The 24559-nt window shown below is 39.0% G+C and overlaps 1 protein-coding gene across 3 annotated transcripts in view; it reads right to left on the reverse strand.

Moving 5' to 3' along the window:
• NELL2 (neural EGFL like 2) overlaps nucleotides 1–24559 on the reverse strand; it is a 404650-nt gene that overhangs the window by 293268 nt on the left and 86823 nt on the right. For all 3 annotated transcript variants that reach the window (XM_047868431.1, XM_047868430.1, XM_047868429.1), the window contains exon 4: nucleotides 1518–1668. In XM_047868431.1, coding sequence (XP_047724387.1) covers nucleotides 1518–1668 — 151 coding nt within the window. The remainder of the gene's footprint in view (nucleotides 1–1517; nucleotides 1669–24559) is intronic.

Consider the following 24559-nt stretch of genomic DNA (forward strand, 5'->3'; position numbering starts at 1 on the left):
TAATGGGGTGGGGTGGGGGGAGTTACAGGGCAGAAAAATCTAGTGCCCAAAACACAGGGGAAATTTCTTTTAGCAAGCAGAAGTCATCAGCAATAAAACAAGCTGCTCTGTAAAGGAACAACATTCCTTTGTTTTATGTGAATCATGTTGCCTAAAGCCCAAGTGAGATGGGCAAAGTCACAGTACTGTAATGTAAGCAAGGAGGTCTGATATCAATCACTTGAAGACCAGTCCTGTCCCTGGAACCAGAAACAGACCAACGGGAAAAGCCCTAGTGAACCCTTGGAAATGGGACCTGTGCCTTTCTTGCTGTGCCTTGAAGATCCTAAGCCAATTACCAGATAAATGTTATCATGGCATCCTCCTGTCAAACACAGGCCAGGACCTGGGAGGAAAGAAACCCAAGTAGGGGGTTATGCCAACCCTCTCAGGCTATAGATGGAACAATGAGGGGCCTTGATGCCTTGAGAATAATCCAGGTAGAGTGTGATCAGGAACCTTGCTCTCTATGTCAACTTGCTGTATCTTGTTCACCACGTATATGTGCTTCTGTTTGCCCTTTAGTATTTCATAAAGATTTTCAAAGTCCCAGGCTACCTCATCCCTGGTAAAAGAAACCAAGAAAAGAGGTTTCTCCCCACACCTTAACAAGATCATAAAAACCATGTATATATTTCAAACACTTATTAATCTTCACAACCACCCATGAAATAGGTACTATTACTCTCCCCATTTCACAGGTGAGGAAATTGTAGCACAGAAAGGCCATGTGACTTGCTCAAGGTCCATAGGTGGTAAGTCATGGAGTAAGTATTCAAAATGGGAACACAAAGGAACTTGCATTGTCAGAACTGTGGTAATTCTTTCACTCAAGGGATCATTTAGAGCTGTTTGGTGTTATTCAGTAACAATCTATGTATATGCCAAGCGTCATGAATGAGTTTCTCCTTCCTCCCACCCCCTCCTCCCCATTACTCCCACCAGCTCTCCCCTAATCATGTTTCCACACATGTGAGAGACTGGGAGATACTAGACAGAATTTTGATTCAAAACACATGCAAGAATACAGCTGTGACTGCTGCAGTCTAAGAGACGCATCAAGAAAGAAGTTACCTGTCAGTGATGAAAATTATGACTTATTAAACTCAAACCCAGGCAACTTCCTAAAGAAACTAAATATAGTATTTTTGTGGCCAACTATTCACAAATTACAAAGAAGTATGTTCAGCCTTAACTTGAGGAAGATATCTCATGAGGAATTTAGTCATTAATAAGTGTGTCTCAGGAACAGTGATTTCTGTGTGCTTTTAGCAACATCAAAAGCACCAGCTAGCTTCTTTTGCATCTAGGCTGATTTCAATTACTTGTGTTTGTGATTTTGCATAATGTAGCAAAATTATTCTAGCTGTTTTATTCCAATCTTGTATATTGGATATCTTGATTTTGTTTACTTCTTTTGAATGTGTTCATTTAACCATATATAACGAAAACACAAAAAACCCAGCAGCCACACTCACCTGTGATCCAAGTGGTGAATGGAGAGAATAACTCCAGAATTCAAGTGGGTCTGTTTCAGAGTCACTAAAACAGTAAATTCATGTTTATTTCTCAGCTTCTGAAAAAACTGTTCAGCTGTAGCAGTGGATGCTTTTATACTTCTGGGAGTATCTAAAAAAAGAAACATACATTAAATAGATTAGAATTTGGTTTTATAAAGTTTCCTTTCCATGAAACATCTTTCAAAAAACATTATCAAGTAATAACTGATAAATACCAAGTTTCAGACTCCTTCAACAAGATTTTTTGCTACAGGGACACCTGGGTGGCTCAGTCGGTTAAGCATCCTACTCTTGGTTTTAGCTCATGACACGATCCCATGGCTCATGAGTTCAAGCCCTGAGGCTCTGTGCTGACAGCGCAGGGCCTGCTTGGGATTCTCTGTCTCCCTCTTTCTCTGTCCCTCCCCAACTCACTCTCTATCTCTGTCTAAATAAATAAATAAATAAATAAATAAATAAATACTTTAAAAAAAAAACTTTTTGCTACATATAACACAGGACAGTAAACCAATTACTGGACTCGTGTTTCAGGAATTCTTTTTCTTTTTTTTTTTTTTTTATATTTTTTTAAACTTTTTTTTTTTTTATTTATTTTTGAGACAGAGAGAGACAGAGCATGAACGGGGGAGGGGCAGAGAGAGAGGGAGACACAGAATCGGAAGCAGGCTCCAGGCTCTGAGCCATCAGCCTAGAGCCCGACGCGGGGCTGGAACTCACGGACCGCGAGATCGTGACCTGAGCCGAAGTCGGACGCTTAACCGACTGAGCCACCCAGGAGCCCCTCAGGAATTCTTTTTCAAAAATGTCACCTCTGGGGCAAAGAATCAAAGGATCCTGCTTGACGAAGTGTACTCCCAAGTTTTCTCCTTACACATACCCTATATTCTGGATACCACAGCCACATCAGTGTCAACAGTGAGCAAAAAGATGTACTTCATAGACTAGAACCTAAAAGACCATGTTAGAGCCATTTAGCTTTTCTGACGCCTCATGACAGAAAACTGGATTTAAATCTATGTGCCACCTTCCACATTGATATCCTTAGCCAGAAGGCGTGCTATAAATAGATTTTTTAAAAGATCATTGAAATTAGTCACTCTCAGCCTTCTGCGCAATGGATGAAACATTAAGATCAAATTGTCTTACCATGCTGTTGAAAGAAATACATAGAACTTAATTCCAATGTCCTCTTCTCCAGACTTAGAGAAAGCCTAGCCAAGGAAAGTATGCGTGGGAGAGCAGAAACTTTTACCCTACACTTCTACCTGGTTTAGTCCTGCACTCCAAGACCCAGGGAGTGGGACCCAGAGGCTATGGGGGCAACACAGATAGAAATGGATTTAGTGGGTAGGAAAAAACCATTATTCAAGCCATCTGCTAACTGAGCATAAGGCTCTCCTATTCATAGTGTGTGCAAAGGGTTGATGGGAGCCAGAAATACAGTTTATGTTGTTCTCAAATCATCCTCCTTGTTTCTATGCTTTAGACTAGGTAGACTAAGTAACTAGACTTACTTACTTTAGAGTAGGTAGTCTAGGTGACTACTAAGCAAGTAGATCTCAATGGAAAAACTACTGGCATTTAGAAAGAAAAACCCATCCTTGTGCAAAACTGTCCCGTACTTTGCAGAATATTTAACACCCCTGGTTCTGGCCCAGTGAATGCCAATGGCACCCAACCCCCAATCACTGTGACAACCCAAAGCTTTCCCACACATTTCCAAGCATTTCCTCAGCAGCAGTGTAGCAGAAATCTTGTTGAGAACCACAACTTCAGTGAAAGAGTTTATGGGATTAATCTAAAATTCCATACCTTCCTAGCCCCACAAATTTATGGAATAAAAATGTACCCACATGATCTGTGCCCATCACTGGGAATGGACAGACATGGAGAAGCCCTCAAGATACCCACAAAGTAGTGACGAGACAAATAATCCCAGTACAATGAAAGAAATGCTGTCATACAGGTAGGTACCAAGCGTGGACGGATCACAGATGTAAAAGTAGCCAACATCATGCGGAGGGAAAAATCTCATAAAACAGATGACACTTGATCTGGAGATCACCAGGTAGAAAAGAGAAAGAAAAGCATTCCAGTCATAGGAAGAGCTTGGGAACCAGCAGGAAGGTGTAAAAGGGATTTTTGCTCAAAGTTTTAGGAAAAATAAATTTCTTGCTTCACAAAAGAAACTTCCTCAGTCCCATCGAATATTCACGATTCAAAAGTAGAACAATAATCTGCAATTTCTGCCATGGTCAACATAATAGTTTCCCCTCAAGCTCAATCAGGGATAAGATTGGCTGTGGAGGGGATTCCATACAATTCCTCCTAGCTCCAAAACTTTCCACTTCCTCAAGGAGGCATACAAAATGAAATTCCATGAGAATAATTCATCTAGTGTTAACTTTTTATCCACTCTAGTCACAAGTAAATCATTCTCAAACTTCATCACTTCATCTTAATTTGATAGATAAAAGCAAATTAAAATCAAATTATAAATATTTATTATGCTTCCCCCTCTTTCAACCAGGTAGAGCTTCAGCAGCACCCTTTGTCTTGCCTAGTAGGATGATAGATGGGGATGCAAATGAGAGAAGCAGAGAAAGGACTACACTGAATACAGAAAGGAAGATGAAACCCAGAGAGAGAGAGAGATCCAAAGATGTGATGTGGAGAGCTTGAGCTCATCCAGTGAGAGAAAAGAATTTAGAAATGCACCACAGCTACCTTACAAGGTGAAACTTTTAAAAAAGATTCTTAATGAGGGTTTTTAGGAAGTTTTGTCATTTGGTATGCATAGAAAACCTTCACTAATCTCTATATTATCCTCTACTGCTTTTGGAGTCAGATTTGTGGGGAGAGTTGACAGATTGTCTTATTTGTGAGAATTTTCTTTATTTTGTTTTCAGATGAAATGATATGTAAAGATTGACCTTAAGAGGAATAGAAGGATCTAAAAGAATGGATTACATTTGAGTATCATTAATAAAAATGTAAGACACCATGGTTGAAAACATAGTAAGGAATCTATAGATGAAAGAAACATTTTTTTTAATTGATCAATCTATACTTTGGAAATTTTTCTCTGGTGGCCACATAGAAAGTTATTTGAAGAAAGAAAAAAGTTGAACGCAGGGAGAACTCTTAAGAAACTCTCACAACTCAGATGATCATTGACTTTTTTGTTAGATTTCACATATTTTAAACATCACATATTGACATCCCTACACTTCCTTTCCCAAACCAAACCATCCTGTGCAACTTCTCTTCCCAGTTCATTATCTTCCTTCTTGCTCCCTCTGTGAGGGCAGAATAACTTACTGGAAGGAGGGCCCCTCCAGCACAAACATGGCCAGCAGAAGCTCCATTCAGTTCATGCTATAGTGACAGGAGAAATAATATTGGGTTTTGTTTTTTATTCCATCTAGATTAACCAAGCTCATTACAGAGAGATTTTAAAATGGGCTTGCATGAAATTCCCACCCGTGTTATGCAGAGGGGCAATATGGAAGGCAGTGGGAGGGAGAGAACCTGACCTGACTTACTATGGCCTCAGGATGGTCTACTGACCTGGCAACGCCAACCCAGGGGCCCAAGACACAGGTGAATATTTTTAAGTTTCTGGATTGTGACAGAGAGAACTTAAAGGAAGTATATAAATCATGATTGCATCATAATTTTTAGCTGTTGACAAAACACCATCTCTCATCAACCCTGACCTCATCCTAATATTATTTAAATCTATTGTTGCCCTTAAGAACATGTTTTCACATATTCATCATGCTTGAGTCCAGGAAGGACTTGATGGGAGTCTGAACTCTCTGAAAAGCATCAGAATAAATAGAAGAGGAAGAATTCAAGAGAGTTTTAGAAAACAGAAGAACTGGGTCAGTGACAAAACACATGCAAAAGGCAAAAGAAAGAGAAAAAACTGAAGTTAATTGAATCTAAAGTTTCTAGCTTGAGAGACTAGATGAAAGGAAATGCAGTAGCAGAATGATGGGATTTCACTTTTAGAAATGGTTGGGACACATATGTCGAAGTGTCCAATAGGAGGTGGGCACTATAGAACTTGATCTCATGAGAGAGGTCAAGGTTGGCAATATAGATTTAGAAGTCATCAGAATATAGTATCTAAAATAATAGGTGTGCCTGAGTAAATCATAGGAAACACAAGAATGAGGGTATGAAGGATGGAACACAGAAAAACTAAATCTGGGGGTGCCTGAGTAGCTCAGTAGGTTAAGCATCTTACTCTTGATTTAGGATTCGTGATCTCATTGTTTATGAGCCCCTCATCCAGCTCTGTGTTGATGGCACAGTCTGTTTGGGATTCTGTCTCTCTGTCTCTCTGTCTCTGTCTCTCTCTCTCTCTCTGCCCCTCCCTCAGTCACTCTCTCAGAATAAAAATTTTAAAAAACTAAATCTGTTGCATACACATATATAATGTTGCACAGCTGCTACTATACAACATTTATCCTTCAAAAATGTATAATGATATATTTTACCCTTTTAACCCATATTCCATTTTGTTCTCACAAAGCTCTGGAAACTAGACAGGAACAACCATTACTACGTCCTTTTTCAATGAGTAAAACAAGCCAAGGAACAATCCTGTGATTCACCCACAGAGGTGACAATGCCAGAAGCATTATGGGGATGACAATTTCTGGTCCAGTGTTCTTTCCACTAAATCATACTGCCTCCTGAACATGGCATCCTTTATCCATGCTTAACTGCCACTCACAAATATAAATGCAAATAAGAGAGCACCAACATAGAAAATAATCCAGAAAAAAAGTAATGATATAAGATAACATTTTTAGTTCTTTAAGTGACTAGCTTAGTAGTGATTTTAAGAAAGGTCACATTCCTCATTTGCATTTCTGTTTCTCAATTTGTAAAATTAACATTCCTACCTTCCATTTTCATCTCAAGGATTATACAATGTTCAGAGAGACTTCTGAGTTCCCACAGTTATTAGTAGAGACCCAGTTCTAGTCTTCACCGGAAAATCAAGTCAAAGAAACCATCATGTAAGAGTTAATTTTAGAATTAATAATTCAATATAGGTATGCGTGAAGCAACTTCTCAACAAGGCCTCCTGCTAAGGAACCAAACATAGAAAAATGAAGTGTGGTGGCTATCAGAATGAACTTGGAGCCCAGAAGAATAAGGTTTCAATGCCAGCTATGCAGATTATTAGCTATGCCTGGCATGTAGTAAACACCATGTGTTGGCCATTAAGATTATGATACTTATCATTATTACTCTTCCAAGCAGTGAGACTGTGGAATCAGCCAAAACTACCAACAGCCATGATACCTTTGTGGTGATTTCTGAGCTTACTTTCATTCTAAGCATCCCCAACTCTGCCATAAATGATCAGTTTCCACATTTCGAAATTGGTATAAATGTTTTTGGCAATCAAATTATTCTTAAGATAAAATCCTGCCTACCACTCTCTATTTCTACAAAACAATGAGTGATCATTCATTTACGAACAAAAATCAATGTAAATTGAATTTCTTTTCAATGAAGGGCTGACAGAGATCATTTGAATTGCCTCTTCAGGAAACAAAAACAAAAACAAAAACAAAAAACAGGCTGATAAAAGTGGCCTTTAAACACTACTACAAAGCCCCACAGAAAAACTTATCAACACACCCATGCTAGAGTAAATCTTTTTAATTGGAGAACTGCTTGGGTTTAAAACAAAACTCTGTTTCAATGTTTTCCATTTTTATTGTGTATAGAGCCCAAAAAATCCCACTATAAGAAACAATTCATGGCATTTTAAAGCAGTTATTAATAAGTAATGAAGTAGTTCTGAAGCAATTACATCAAAATATTCATTTTTTTGTCATGGGACTACCAGAATGGAGTGATGCATTCCTGTGTGGATGTAGTAACCATTTCTAGGGATTTCCACCATGTGCTATGGATTCCCCATATACATCACAGTTAGGGGGATACAGGAGAGAGAGAAAAACTGGTTTATTTCAAAAATAAGACTGTAGGCGCACCTGGGTGGCTCAGCAGGTTGAGAGTCCAACTCTTGATTTCAGCTCAGGTCATGATCGTAGGGTCATAACATGGAGCCCCAAGTCAGGCTCCATGCTGAGCATGGAACCTGCTGAAGATTTTCTCTCTTTCTCTCTCTGCCCCTCCCCTGCTCTCTCCCTCTCTCAAAAGAAATAAATAAACATTTAAAAAAACAGACTGTAGATTAATGGAACAATGTATGTGATGGCAAACATGGGTATTTACTGAAAAAGAGAGTCAGACTGGAGCTTCTTTCAGTATTTTTAGTGTGTTAGCAAAAGTAAAGAGAAGGGATTTGTCCATCTACCAATAACAAACCGGCAAGAATTATTTTCTTCTTTTGCACTTAAACTGCATTACTACAATTGCCATCATGAATCGCACGAGTCTCTGCCACTGACAGGTCTCTATCCCATCTGCAGTGTATAGAACCTAATTGATTTTCCCCCACATAACCAGACTAATGCAAATACCAAGTACAAATTCAATTATAAAAACAGTCTAATCTCCAGCATAAGATGGTTGACTTAGAATGTGCCAAAACTCACCAAATTACTTTTTTTTTCAGTCTCTGACTATGAAAGGCTGTTATCTTCTGAATTCAGGTTAGAAATATACGAAGTCAGAACTATTAGTATAGCTCCTATCCATCGCTCTTACTCTCCCTTCAATATATTCATGCCTTTATACTGCAAACTTGCAAGGCAAAGTAATGGTTACAACTTTAAAAGCCATTAATATTTGATTAACACTATATATGCAGTTTGCAAAGTCCTTAAACATGAATAATCTCATGCAAGCCTCAGAGCAACATTGAATAAATGGGATTATTGCTCCAAAGTAATAGAAATTACAGATGAGGAAAGGGAGGCACAGAAAAGCCAAGAAACTCGCCATCATCACCATACATGGCTCAAAATTGGAGCTCATTTTCTGTGAATTTACTATATTAGAAACTTGTTGGTTCGAACCTCAGGCGCTTCCCCAGTGATATCTGAAGCAAGCTCTGAATATAAAGGGCAAGGAGAGACAGAACAAAGAGGCAGGCCATTCCAGATTGGGAGGGGGCAGTTTTAATAAAGCAAGGGAATTTACAGGCTTGCCCTGGGCAGCCGCAAGACGCACAGATCTCTACATCTGCCTGCAAAAATCATAAATTTATATAGAAGCCTTAACTGGATTCACTCAGTTTATACCAATCCAAATGGTCTCAACAACACACTGCTCTCTCATGGCCGCATCCCTGAAAATGACTGCCACTGTGGGAACGGAGGGCGGAGGGCAGAGGGTACATTTCAAGGAAGGGGATGAGGTAAGGAGCCTCCAATTGCCCAGGGCCAGCTCAAGGGTCAATTGGAGGTCACCTCCTCTCCTCACCTCCTCTAACAGAACTATCAAAAGCAATTAGGATAGGATAAATGAACAAACCCACCAAATTCAAGTGGCAGAGCTGGGATCTCAACCCAAGCCAACACGCTTATTATTACACGATAGTGTCCTACTAACATGATAGTGATGCACACTCTGGAGAGTGAATAAACTATCATATTAAGTTAACTTTTATAAAAATATATTCTGAAGATAAATACGTTTTTCTTGATCTTCAGATTAATTTAGGCTACACCAATCTACAAAACTATATATAATCTTTAGAGAATCTAAACTACTGAGATAGAAACTGTACTTTTAATCAAAACCAAAAGTTTTTTTTAAACAAATGTTTATTTATTTACTTTGAGAGAGAGAGTTGGAGGGGCAGAGAGGTAGGGAGAAAGGGAATCCCAAATGCGCTGACATGGGGGTCAATCTCATGAACAATGAGATCATGGCCTGGGCTGAAATCAAGAGTTGGACACTTAACCAACTGAGTCACCCACGTGCCACACCTAAACCTTTTTTAAAAGACAATTTTGAAACAATTCTCCTTAAAAAACTATTGGGCAAAATGTTGTGAGTACCCACAAGTTTTTAATGGGGCAAACCCACATCTAATGATGCCCATCCTCACCCTTCAGAGATCTATATGCCCTTTACATTACTAGGTTAGCATAGTGCATACTCTTGGAAAGCCAACGTCCTCTTCTACATTTTACTTGAGAATAAAATTTAGTGAGCTATATCCCAAATCCATCTCAAAAGTTTCTTTCAAATCAACAGCTAATTATAATTTGATTCAATGCACAATAAGCATATATATCCTCATGTATTAGTTACAAAATTATTTGTTAGCTTAATGCTGTGAATATCCAACCACATAAAAACATACAAATGTGAATACAATCAGATTTAAAACATAAGCTTCAGCACCATCCAAAGAAACAAAAACAAATAGCAGGTTCTACTCCTGGATTTAGCAACTAAATGGTTTACTTTCAGCAAATCATTTATGACTCATCTGTGGGAATTTTCATTAATGAAGTGCAACAAAATTTCATCAGGATGTAGGAGGGTGACAAACAATAAAATGTCTATAATTTTGAGCTTAAAATTACAGTATTAAAATTTTATACATAACACATATAATACAAGTTATTTAGAGTATTCCATTTTGTTTTGGGTCTAGGTTAACAAGCAACTTTCTGATAATAATTCGGCTTCCCAGGTACATTTTCCTTCAGAGACAGCAGTAGTAATTAACTACACGGGTATTCTGGTTTAGTTCACTGTTATAATCTTTGTTGTAGATTAAAATTAAAATCAGCACTTGAGTATGTAATCAGATTAATGCTTTTGGCTTGCGTGAAGCAGTTCCTTAGAACCTCACCAGTGAAATTACCAACTGCTTTGTTACCAGAAAAATTAAGAGGATAAATGAGCTAAACAATATCCCTCTTTATGATCTCTACTCCCAACTGGAATACTGCTCAAGACTAAGATTAAACGGGTAGAAATGTTAAGTAAATAACAGGGATGATGACAACGACAGTGATGGCAATGTAGATGACAATGTCATCTACAACCTTAATAGACTGGCTGTATTCCTGTGTTAAGACTGCCTCATTATCTGTAGATAGCAGTCTCAATAACATCATTTGAATATATGTAGCAGACTTAAGAATCAGTAATTTGCTAGATCTTTATTTAAACCAATCTGAATGAAATGTATTATCACATTGAACCCAAACTGAATGTGCACAATTTGTCCACTAATATCAAAGCCAATGTCTTAAATACGTAAGTAAAATTAGACTCATGGACTATCATACTTTATGAAACATGCTTTTGCTTTGACTAGAGCAATTAAAACCTTGAATAAATAAAATGTATGAATGTCTTTTTAAAAAAAGAAAAAAACTTGAGTTTTCACTGGGCTTTTTTCACTGGGCTTACCCTTAGCAGTACATCAAAGGTTCAAATGCACCTTCATATACTGACATGTTATCAGTGTATGAAGTATTGCTTAAATTAACAACTTACTCATCTTAGCATTAAACTGTATAAATTCATGAACTACATCATTTTTCCCTCTTGTAAATTATCCTATATAGAGTATCCTATATAGAGTATGTATGTGTGTATATATATATATATATATATATATATATATATGTATATATATATATATCTTAAGTGCAAATATAATTACTCTTCATAAAGTATTCATATGTATTAAGAGAGTAACTATAAGTGCAAAGAAAAATGTACATATGCTAATTTTTTAAGTGAAAACTGAATCAAAAGTTATTTCTTTAATTTCTTTGAGGTCTGATCAGATTCATTCAGCCCCTGAGAAGGGTAAGAGAGAAAAAAAATATATATGTCACTTCAAAAAATCTGGCTATCTTTTTATTCACATGTGTGCTGATGTTTTGGCTTGGCTTTAGTCAAATTATTAGTGTAAAAAGAAAGAAGGGGGGGCGCCTGGGTGGCGCAGTTGGTTAAGCGTCTGACTTCAGCCAGGCCACGATCTCGCGGTCTGGGAGTTTGAGCCCCGCGTCAGGCTCTGGGCTGATGGCTCAGAGCCTGGAGCCAGTTTCCAATTCTGTGTCTCCCTCTCTCTCTGCCCCTCCCCCGTTCATGCTCTGTCTCTCTCTGTCCCAAAAATAAATAAACGTTGAAAAAAAAAATTAAAAAAAAAAAAAAAAGAAAGAAGGGGTACCTGGGTGGCTCAGTCAGTTAAGCACCCAACTTTTGGTTTGTTCATGACCTGTGGTTTCGTGAGCTCGAGCCCCACATTGGGCTCTGTGCTGGCAGGGTGGAGCCTGCTTGGGAGTCTCTCTCTCCCTTTTCTCTCTGCCCCTCCCCCACTCACTCTGTCTCTGTCTCTCTCAAAATAAATAAACTTAAAAAGAAAAAAGAAGAAAGAAAAGAAAACTAACAGGATCAAGGTGAGATCTCTACTATATATCTTTAATAGTTGACTGACACCTATTAATCGGCAAGAATAAGGAATAGGGATCTATAACATACAGTTTTACACATTTATATAAAATGTTATGGTTATACATTCTACAACCTCAGATTGCACAAGCAGATTCTAACAGAATCTTTGCTGAATAGCCAAAGAGATAGGATGTAGTGCCCCATCAATTATGCAGAGCTGAAATGCTGAAATGCACAATTTCATCTTCCACCTAATAGGCCAATTTGACCTGAGACATCAATTTTGGGAGTTTGTTCTGCTTTATCCTTCTTTAATTATAATAATCAAATTATTTTAGAATAACAAGACACCAAAATATCAGTTACCATGATTAATCACCCTATCAAAATTGTGCTACATTTTTTTTTTTACTATTATCATTTTCACTGCAACAAAGAACACAGCATTATAAGGTACAAAAGGACACAGAGCACAGAATACTCAGTTTCTCAATCCACAGTTTCAGACACTAGCCCCATGTCAACTCCTGCCCTTGTCTCCCCAGGCCCCGTATCTGCCTCCCCTCAGTTTCTGGGCCAGTTATAATGATGCCAGAAAATCAGAAGTGGGGATCAAAAATTAAGTTATTTTTCTCAGGGATTAAAAAAACAAAGAGCTCTGAAAATTTGTGCAGCCTCTAAAATTAATCATTTCCCAGCCCCACTACATTGGCCCCAGCTACAAGGCTGAACTTCTGCTTCACTTTCCCAACCTAGAACTCTCAGCTCTGCCCTGCACACCAATCTCAAGTTCTGGTGTTTTGCCAGGATCTTGCCAATTCTCTCTGCTGTGCCTCTGGAATGGATAAATCTGCTAAAGTGTGTCAGAATGCTAGATCCATCAAACGATGCCTGCCTGACTTTGAATTGTGGGGGCTACTGGACTTGTCCCATTTACCAGACTAGATACCACCCCCAACTCCTACTCATCCTCATACCCTCCCCATCTTACTCCCTCTTGGAGTTTTTCCCACCCCTATTAATTTCTCTACAATACATTCACTAAATGCTGATACTATCCCTGGATAAAGTACAGAAGATTCACTTACTGACTAAACTAATCTCTGGATTTCACCTTACCAGAAGCTATAAAATTGCCACTCTCAATGTATCCATTTTTAGGAGGCTTAAATCCAATCCCTCCAAGCTAGTGTCTCTCCCATTTCAAGCTTGGATTTCTCCCTAAGTGCCCATTCCAGGGCTAAGGATTGCCTTCAGTTTCCTATTCACTTTAATTAATTCAACAAATATATAACTGAGCACTTGCTATGTGCTGAGCGTTCAAAAATGAAGATCAAGAACAATCCAAACTAGGAACCTTCTACCTTACTGTCGCAGAGATGCTAGTTGTCCTCCAATGGCAGTAATTCTCTCCTTTTTAGTAATAAAACACCCACATATCTGGGTACATGGCTATCCAGCTAGAAACCACATTCCCTAGTTCTCTTTGCAACTAAAGTGGCCAGGTGACAAGTCTTGTCAGCAGGATATAAGTAAAAGTGACCTATGCTACAATCCAGATTTTATTATTAGAAAGGAAACTCATTGCCCTCCATTCTCCTTACCCTCAGTCTGGAATAGGGATATTGAGGTAGTAAGCCAAGCTCTTCAATGAGGACAAGGGCAATGAGGGGCTAAACTAATAACCTCATGTGGCAGAGCCACCCAATATCCCTGGAACCTCTGATTGTTACCTGAGAGAAGTATAGATGTCTTTGCTTTGAGCACTTTGAGATGTTCTTGTTTGAGAAAGGCATTTTGGGTGTCTTTTTTACAGGAGCTTAGCCTATTCCTAAGTAATATATCTCCCCAAGTTTCCTATGACTCATTCAGAATTGAGTGGGATTCTTTAAAACAAGGATCAGCAAAATTTTCTTCATAAGGTCAGATAGCAAATTATTTTAGGCTTTGCAAGCCACATACATCTCTTTTGAATATTCTTGTAAACTTATTTTTATTATTTTTTACAATCATTTAAAAATGTTAAAAACCATTCTTAGCTCAAGGTGCCGTACAAACTAGGCCTCAAACTGGGCCCACAGGACCATAGTTTCCTAACCCCGGTAAGCAACAAATAACAGATTTAATTTCCCATATTCACTTTATAGCTTTAGTTAGTTATGTTTATGTTTAGAAAGGGAGAAAAAACAATGTGATAAAGGCTTAGCAAGAGAAAGTCTAGATGCTGTGCAAGCAGAAAAGGAAGGAGGTAAATTCTGCCTGTTAACTTGCCTTCATCACTACTGCTGATATGTACATTCAGGGCATACCCTGTCTTCTGTCATTCTATGATGCTTTCCAAGGGCAGGGATTGATTTTGTCATTCTCCTTGTAGGCACAGCCCATGCAGAAAACAATCAGTAAGCGTGGCCAATTGTCTTGTCCATCGATGACTCTCCACCTACTTCTATGCCTTTTAATGACAAGGTACTGTTGTCTGTTCAAGTCACTAAGTAAAGGTTACAGATTTCTTTTGCTTTCCAGCATTCTTTTGCATCGCCACCTAGCTTAACATTATGAATTATAAGGTCGAGTAAAGGATAATCCCAATGAAATAAACTGGAATGATACAAAAAAAAATTACAATACTGTTTTATATTGTTCTGTATTTAGACCAAAGACTCTCTCCTTTCCCCTTGGAATATGAACCAGCAAGTCTGCGTGGGGATCCTAGATTTACGAAAAGAACTTAGTCCTTTGTAGCATTCAGAGATGAGCATGTTCCTAGAAAAAGGAAAAATAGCGAATTCAAAACTTTCCCCTTGGATGCTGACAGTGTGGGTTGAGTACTTTCTTAGAAATGTTAGACATTTCTAGAATGTCAGAGAAAATAACTTTTAATTGAATGGCCAGAAATACCTCCCAGAGCCAAAGGAAAGCACTTGTCTTCTTTCATCTCCACATCAGCTTTGGGGATAGCTGTGTGTTGACCTACAAAGAATGTTCAGAACACTTACTGAATTAATGTTCTTGTATTTTTTTTTCTTTTGCCGTGTAAGATTAGATTAGGAAAAATTTCAGGAAAGAAGTCTACACAGTAGTCTATAGATCATTTCTTCACTATGTTTTATCCTCTTTAAGACGGAGGAGAACTAGGCATTAAAATAATCTGGGAATTATATTGCAACAATTCTTTTCCTTTCATGACAGCCCATAGCTCTGATGGTTTACTATGCACTTTCATGATTTTTCAGTGTGGCATTTTGTGCTGCCTTATATCTTTCTCTGCTTCTTGTCTAATTGCTTTCTATACCAGTCTTACATCCTCAGAAAGATCAATTTTAATCTCCTTGAGGGCAAGCGAGATGTGTATATCACACTTTCTCCTATCCCAATAACTACCAGCAATTAGAACCTAAGACAGAAGTACAATAAATATGTGTGGAGCAGAGTTGAATTAATTTTCCTTTTCAAAGTTGGGAAGGTAAAACAAACCTAGCTCGGCAGTGTAAGGAGGGGCCGCTCTCCTCCCCTCCTAATTCTCCACTGAAGCAGGGTTTACAACCCAGGGCTCACTGTGTCACTCTAGGCGATACATGATCATCTCACACACAAACACGCTTTATCCTGCACAAAGGTTTATGGAGCGGTCCTGGGAGGCACGGCCCATACTAATTAACAGGTCCACTATCTCATTAGTCCAGGCTAGGAAAAAATGGTTAGGGTTTAAAATTCTGTTGAAACTAGAACACCTGAATGTAGCTTAAGACAGCCGTTTGCTTTCACAGCTGAATTTCCTATGTGAATGCTATTCCAGGTCAGATATTTCTTCCTCTTGGTTCATACTCCATTTCCACAAGACTGTTTTCTTACTAGAATTTGGAAGATACAGTGAGTCTTCCTACCTCATACCGCATTTAGACAGATCTGGATTACACACAGATACGTGAAAGATATATTTCCATTTCTAATTTAGGAAATTAGGCCCAATATCAATAGTATGTTTCCTATTTTAATACCACCATCCAGTGATCCAATCACATATTTCCTCATTTACATACCTCCTCTCCCTTATCTGTACAATTTCATATTCATTTGCTAAAAATATACTCTAATTTTGTTTTCCTTCTGATTTCTTATTTTTAGCATTTTTATTTATTCTTCCCTCCTGTTTCATAAAATATGTGTCTAAATGCAAAAGATATAAATACAGTATATAAATACGTGTGTGTATGCATGTGTGAGCATGTTATACATATACACACATACAAACACACACACATACACATTTTTGTATGGTCAATTTATGATTCATAAATGTGACTATTTCCAAAACATCATTGGTCAATCAGTTTTTAGGACTGTGGCCTGCTTTTTTACACAGAAGCAATAATTATACATGATGGTTAGGTCCTCAGAAGATTCAACCTACTACAGTATGTTGTGGCTGATTTGAACCCACTAGATTCCAGTATCATGGATCCAGCAGGCTGAACCCAGAAATTCCTGGCACCTCGATGGACAAGGGAGAAATCTGGAAGCCAAGATAAGATAGAGGGAAGGGATAACTAAAGAAGGTATAGACTAGATACTGAAGAAGAGAGCCAACAGTTCATATCTGATAGTCAAAGACATGAACGTGAACTCAGGCTTGGTTCACCTTGGGAGATGAAGGCAGATGAAGCAGTATGCATGAGGCGTGGAGATGTGCAGAAGCACGGTCCATTCGTGGACCGAGTAGTATTTTATATTGCTGGAGCATAAGGTGTGTGGGAGGGAGGGAGGTGGAAAATGGAAGCAGTCTAGACAGGTGGTTAGGAACAGATCATGGTTCTGTGATCAGCCTTTTCAGAGACACTGTGTTACTCAGAGAACTGCAAAGCTAAGATGAAACCAAGCAGAAGCCCAGTCATATGAAGTGGGCCAGGAGAGTGGGGCATAAGGAATCAAGTATGACTCAGCAGGCATGTGACAGCACAAGGCTTTTCTTGGGAAAACCAGGCACCAGTTGTTAGCACAGAGAATTCCAATCAGCTGTGCCCGGCACTAGTGGAGTGAGACTCCTGTCCTGGTCAGAACTGGCTGAGGAACCGGGAATGATCAGCACGCAAGACCTTGGGTACCCAAGCTTAAAAGTGTTGACAATGACCACCCTTTACAGCCTGGCCTCCCCGTGAAACCACATTCAAACTTCCCACTCAGGACCCTAAGAATGTCTGCTCCCTAAGCAGCACCTGTAAAGAGAATGCAGAGTCTCCTTCTCTGACCCACAGTAGGCTATAGGAGCAAAAGCAAGAACCTGAGCTAGCTGCTCCTGGCAGCAGAAGGAGGGTGAAGAAACTCCAGGACCCCAGCACTGATGAAGAAAGACTAGAACACTCACAAGCAGCGGGGAAGAAAGAGAGGTAGTCCTGGAGTGAAGGGGACTCTCTAACTGGAGAGCCACTGGCATGAAAGACACATCCCCACTCTTGAAGTATGCTTGGCCAGACTGGCAGTGTCCACACATGGATCAGGGTGAGAGGTTTGTGATGCTTAGGTTTGGGTGAGCGTGATGGGGAAGCTGGGGCTAATAATTTTCTTCTTTTGGTGGATTCTTTTAAAGGTAAAAGAGATATTTTTTTAAAGAGATGAAGAAGGACCTTGTACTTTAAGAGGAGGGAGGTATAGAGAGCATGAGGTGGCCCCAACAGTGTTAGATGCTGCTGCCCCTTAAGGAGCATGGGCCACCACTGTGGCCACCCTGCAGTCAGAAACAGCAAGTTCCCAAGAGTAGGAACCAGACCTATTTCACTTTCATGTCCACTGTATACTTAGCACCTAGGATAGTGCCTGTCAGACAGTGAACCTTCTACAAATATCTGTTGAGTGAAGAACAAGAGCTAGCATTTACTAGTGCCTCCTTTGTGTTAGCTAACTAGACACTCATAGTGTCTTTATTTTACAGAGATGGAGTTCTCGGCCAAGGTTCCTCAACCTCAGCACTACTCACATTTTGGACCAGATCATGTTTTGCTGTGGGAAGCTGTCCCCAGTATTGTGTGCTTAGCAGCATTTCAGGCTTCTGGTAGGACTCCACGCCCAATGGCAACAACTGAAAATGTCTGTAGACATTGCCAAATGGCCCCTGGGGGACACAATTGTCCCTGGTTGAGAACCACTGCCTCGGCTCTCGAGCTGGTAAGTGGTAGGAGCAGAGTCCTGTGCTCTTAACCTCTGCATTACGGCTGTGGAACGAGGACACTACAGCCAGCATTTAGTGACTGCTTACTATGAGCCAGGCATCACGCTGAGCGCTTTCCTATTTCCTACATCAATCTCATCTCATTATCACCATAGCTGTGCATGCGGATAGCTACCTTTGAAACCACACACTACAGAAGAATAATTTCAAAGCATTTTTCTTAACAAGTTGATTCATATCTTCCAGATACTTTTTCAAATATTTTTGAAGGACTCAGAACTACATTTTGGCTTTTTGATTGCTAAGGCCCTGACTTTTCTGTCCAATTTTTGGTAACAGCAATGTTCCTTTCGAAACCCAAAAATGGATTAAATTGTCCACATTAAATCAATTCAGATTTCTATGCAGCATTAGGGATTTATATTGCTCTGGTTGTATTACAATATCCTAAAATCATCTTAAAGTAGAAGTGCAAATCACTGGAGAACAGCTTCCTAAAGATGTGAGCTCCAAGAGTAAAATGGCCTTTGTGAAAGCTGCACAGGAGGCTGCTTGACTAATGCTGCAAACATGCTTCACAGAAGCCTCGGCTCTCTAAGAACAACACAAGCAAACCACAACCCAGAGAGCTCATCTCCATCATTTAAAAAATTTATCTAGAAACTGAAGTCCGAGGGCCTCAATTTCACATCCTTTTACTTGTCTTTAGTATTTAGAAGATGTAGCAGGAAAATATCCCTTATTAAAGGTAATAAAGCCCATTGAGAAATATGGTACCAGACTTTGGTATCATGGTGTCCCCCAAGGTACAAAAAGGATGTCTGAAATTGTGTCAACAGAGAATACACTGAGAGGTCAGTAAAAGCACTTACCTTGACCATACTGAAAAACCAGCAACCACCACTCACGTGGAACAATTGTGAAAAATGGTTTTGGGGGTGCCTCGGTGGCTCAGGTGGTTAAGTCTCCAACTTCGGCTCAGATCACAATCTCATGGCTTGTGGGTTCAAGCCCTGAGCTCTTCATTGGGCTCTCTGCTGTCAGCCTGGAGCTGACTCCAGATACTCTGTCTCCCTCTCTCTCTACTCCTCCCCTGCTCGCCTTCTCTCTCTCTCTCAAAAGTAAGTAAACATTTAAAAAATGCTTTTTGTAAGTAATGTCAATATGAACTACATAGGTAATATACAAATTATGAGTACCAATCTTTCACTGCATAAATGTATCTACATTTTTTTAAATTTATTTATTGTTTATTTTGAGAGAGAGGGAGAGAGCACAAGTAGGGGAGGGGCAGAGAGAAGGGAGAGAGAGAGAGAAAATCCCAAGCAGGCTCCAGAGCCCAATGCAGGGCTCGATCTCATCAACTGTGATATCTTGACCTGAGCCAAAATAAAGACTCCAACGCTTAATCAACTGAGCCACCCAGGAACTCCTGTACCTACATTTTAAATAAGCATTAAAAAAAAATTTTTTAATGTTTATTTATTTATTTATTTATTTATTTATTTATTTATTTTACTTTTTTTTTTTTTTTTTACATTTTTATTTATTTCTGAGAGACAGAGAGAGACAGAGCACAAGTGGGGAAGGGGCAGAGAGAAAGGGAAACACAGAATCCAAAGCAGGCTCAGGCTCCAAGCTGTCAGCACAGAGCCTGACACGGGGCTCAAAATCTTGAACCATGAGATCATGACCTGATCAGAAGTCAGACACTCAACTGACTGAGCCACCCAGGCACCCCTAATAAACATTTTTGAATAAGTGTATGCACTTTGCAATCCATGTTTATTGAGTTTCTATGCCATTTCCATCATTTTCTAGTTTAAAAAAGTTATTCAACCTCCTTGGGCTTTGGTAACCTTGGCTCCTACCTGTAAAATGGGAAGAATAATAATAGAACATAGGGCCATTGTCAGGATCAATATATGTAAACCACTTAGAAAAGTACTTGGCTCATAATAAGTGCCCAATTAGTATGTCTGTCTCACACACATACATATGCAGGCACACACACTTTGATATTCAAAAAATTCAAATTGATATGCATGAACAAATTGGTGTGTGTGAATAAATATCTAGGAAAGCCTCAATGGCAGATAACTGGACATGTCTATGACTCTTACAGCAGAACCAAAATACTCATATTTTTATTACATTATGAGTGACAGAAAAGTCACAGGAAGAACAGAACACTTCCCCTAATAGATACGGATATGAACAGTCATTTCAATATGCACATCATCAGCTTTTAATAGCCACAACTGTAAGTGAGTTCATCAGCTGAGTGGGAATATATTGAACTATGAAATTTTCTTCTCCTGGTCTGAAAGCATAGCTTCAACATCTGAGAAGGAGGAGAACCTGATGACTGCAGGATAGCAACTTCCAGTATGTGATGAGGGGGTTCAACTTTGCACATCCCCCACACCTCCCGATGCACACTCCAATCTGTGCACATGAGTGATTTATATTACACCACTTCCCGTTCTCATTATGATCTTGGTAAAATTTTCCTTATTCCTTTATACCATCTGTGAAGGATTATTCTCTATCGTTGTACTAATTATGCCTCTGCAGCATAGTTAGGTGCCTCTTTGGTAACTTCAGTAACACCAAGCAAAAAAAATTTTTAAACATTAAGGCACTATAATCACTACTAGAAAAACCAGTCTATGTTTATGCTTTCATGTTAGTTATGACAATGGTAGTAAAGAAAAAGAAAATTGTACTGGGAGAGACCAGAGATGATCCATTATATACAAATGATATGCAACGTAAGTCATAAAAAAGAATTATTTGTAGCAATGACTCAAATCAATGTTTTCAGCATCCAGAAGACTTCTCTTCATAAGTTCAATTAAGAATATGAGCATTAGTATATAAAACCAGAAAAATCCTGCACTATCCTTAGACTAATATCACTATTCAAATAATATCAAAAAACAAAAAGGCTTCCCCAAAAAGTCTCTTCAGTTCTATGTAGAAATATTAATATGAAATGTGTATTTGTAATAATCTAAATCAAAGCTCTTTCTGCTACTGGAATGTTTTCCAAACTTCTAATACAACTTACTTAGTTAAGTTTTCACTTACAGACTACCATTCCCTCAGTTTGCTGTCATTGAAAAAGACCATAATAATTCTGCTCTTCTCACCCATGATAACACCATTTGCCTGCCATCTGGGGACACAGCTTTCTGCTGCTTTCCTGGCAGCTGGGCTTGGCTACACTGCTTAACCCAGGCCTTCTCAGTTCCCCCCATGAGCAGTGGCAGCACACTGGCCAGACAGACACCAAAGGTCAGGTTTCCACTCTGATTCTCAGTTTTCAATGTTGTCTTATCACTGCTGCCCTTTCAACCTCACCCCTGGCCACGCTCCCGTATGCGTGCTGCATTCCATCCACACCAAGCCACCACGTGCACACCTCCAAGCGCACCAAACTCCTGGATTCCCCATACCATTGCAAATGCTGTGCTCAGAAGCTTGAATGCCCTCCCTTACCTCACTGGCCTGTCAAACAAGCACGTAAATGCTTTCCAAGTTCCAGCTCAATCAAGTATCCTTCTCCAGGAGGCAGTCCTAAAGTCCCCACTAGGGTTGGTAGAAAATGCCAGTCCACTGAGTACCACAGAGCTTACCATATTGCAGGACATTTAACTGATTCCACACCAGTATCTCTCACTATACTTTGAGCATCTTGAAAACAGTACTGTACTCAGGTCTTAATCTATCCCCATGTAGTTTTCTTCCTGACATAATTTAAAACTCAAAAAATATGAATGGATTAGTAATAATCCTCATTTATCAAGAACCTACTAAGTACCATGATTTTACATTTTTTCATCTCACTCAACAATCTCATAAGGAAATGACAGATAACAAAAACCAGATTTTTAGTCACCACAGAAGACAGCATCCCTGGTGATGGATGGACAAATGGAGAAATGAATGACTGAATGAACAAACAAAATCTTTCAAGCACACTGAAATACTGGAGGTAGTGATCTGTCACCATCCATTGGCTCTCTTTTCCTTTCCACCCCTTCCACTCTGGTTCAAGATCTTGATATCCCACTTCCAGATTGTTGCAATACTCTTCTGGTCTCCTGCCTCTTCACATCATTCTAAAAGATTGTTTATTTTTTTTAATGTTTATTTATTTGGAGAGAAAGAGAAATAGCACGTGTACACGGAAGCAGGGGAGGGACACAGAGAGAGGGTGAGAGAGAAAATCCCAAGCAGGCTCTGCACTGTCATCGCAGAATCTGAGGCCCATGACCTGAGCTGAAATCAAGAGTCAGACGCTTAACTGACTGAGCCACCCAGCAGCCTCTACAAGATTGTTTATTAAACTGTATGAGCGTGGATGCATTCCTAAGAGTATTTAGGTCAGCTATAAGAATTGTATCTTTTTGTAACTGGTTATGATACTAACGTTTAAGATTAATATTAATGTACTCTTGAACATCTGGAAAACCACCTTCTGGAGAACTGTCAGGAAATTTCAGTACCTGCCTTACGTTTTTGTTTATAACTGCATTAACCTCAGCAGTATTATTGTAATTGTCACAAACAAATGTGAAAAGATGGGTGCCTGGGTGGTTCAGTCAGTTAAGCGTCCGACTCTTGATTTTGGCTCAAGTCATGATCTCACAGTTCATGAGTTTGAGGCCTGCATAGGGCTCCACTCTGATGGTGCCAGGCCTGCTTGGGATTCTCTCTCTCTCCCTCTCTTTCTGCCCCTCCCCCTCTTGCTCTCATTCTCCTTCACTTGCTCTCTCTCTCAAAATAAATAAGTAAACTTTTAAAATAAAGATATATGGAAGTAACACACATAAATGATGACTTGGAGCCAAGAGATGGCTAAGTTATATCACTGAATACTGTGTCCACAGCATTATTCACATATGCTATATACACAGCAAAGTGATAGAAGAATTGAGTCATGGCACAGTGCATGCATTGGGCTTGAAATAATCTGCATCCTAACAGTCACTACCATATTTACGTTGTAAACAACAATTGAGCTCTTCAGCAAAACATTATCCATCATATTAAACTAATATTGTTAATTTATATTTATAGCTTTGTTTGTGTTTAAATTATAAATCTGCTTTGATTTGAAAGTAGTATATATATTATTAGCCAAGGAATTTAAATGTTTTTCACTTAGATAAATTTAAGGAACAGTAAAATACACATAATTTAGGTGTATAATGGGAGTCAACAAATTTTTTTTTCCTTTTTATATAATACATGGTTGAGAGATACTGGCTAAATCATTCCAGTCATTTCATACAGTGGCTCTTTTTTAACTAGTTAATGTCTCTCCATAATCAAAAAGTCAAAACCCAAATTGGTCCAGAACAGTTTCAAAATGTGTATGTTGGAATGTATCTTTTTTCTAGATTTCTAGCTTAAAAAATATTGTAATATGAGTAAGTCAAAGGTGCTATAAGAAATGTAGCAATTCATTTTCTCTCCTTTTTTCCAAGGTAGGAATATATCAAATACACAGAAAAGAGATATTTTTAAAAATGTTGAAAATATTGTGGCGCCTGGGTGGCTCAATCGGTTAAGCGTCCGACTTCAACTCAGGTCGTGATCTTGCCGTCCTTGAGTTCGAGCCCCACATCGGGCTCTGTGCTGACAGCTCAGAGCCTGGAGTCTGCTTCAGATTCTGTGTCTCCCTCTCTCTGCCCCTCCCCTACTCACACTCTGTCTCTCTGTCTCAAAAATGAATCAACATTAAAAAAAATTTTTTTTAAATGTTGAAAATGTCTTTCTAAGGCAGTTGTTAATGTGTCTGAATTTGAGGAGATAACAAGTGGTTTTGCAAAACGCTATGAGCAGGCAGACCCCTAAGCTTGGTATTTTTAATATTCTGAAAGTACTACTTTTTGTTGGTATAATGACCTATTGGGGGAAAACCATAATAATTTTATTAAAATTCAACAGCTTAAAACAAATAGACCAGTGAACACTTGTGCACTGGGCAATGCCTCAAAAATCCATTAACTGAATGTACAATGGATAGAAGAGAACAGAAATTGGCAGGCTTTCCAGTATGACATTTCAAATTGCTGCAATCTCCGTGATTGCCACAAATAATTGAACTTCTTTAAATGTACCCCATGGTCCATTTCACATTCCTTACTTCTATAACATGTACCTCCTTTCAACTCTCCATAGATAAAATCCTTAAATATTACATCACTTCAAAAATTTAACCGACTGGGAATATTATTTACACCTTTCTTTCCAAAAAGATAGCACAGACTTCCTGCACCAGCCATAATGTAGCAATGGCTACCATACTTATCCTCTAGTACATAAAACTATAAAATTACACAAAATATAGAAAGCAACTAAATTTAGTCACTGGACAACAGATAGTACAGGGTTATGCTCCTTGAGAGAACCTTGGCTTTCTTAGGTGTGTTTTCCAAATTGAAGCGCAGGGAAG

The sequence above is a fragment of the Prionailurus viverrinus genome, chromosome B4 (assembly GCF_022837055.1).
Source record: "Prionailurus viverrinus isolate Anna chromosome B4, UM_Priviv_1.0, whole genome shotgun sequence".
NCBI lineage: Eukaryota > Metazoa > Chordata > Mammalia > Carnivora > Felidae > Prionailurus > Prionailurus viverrinus.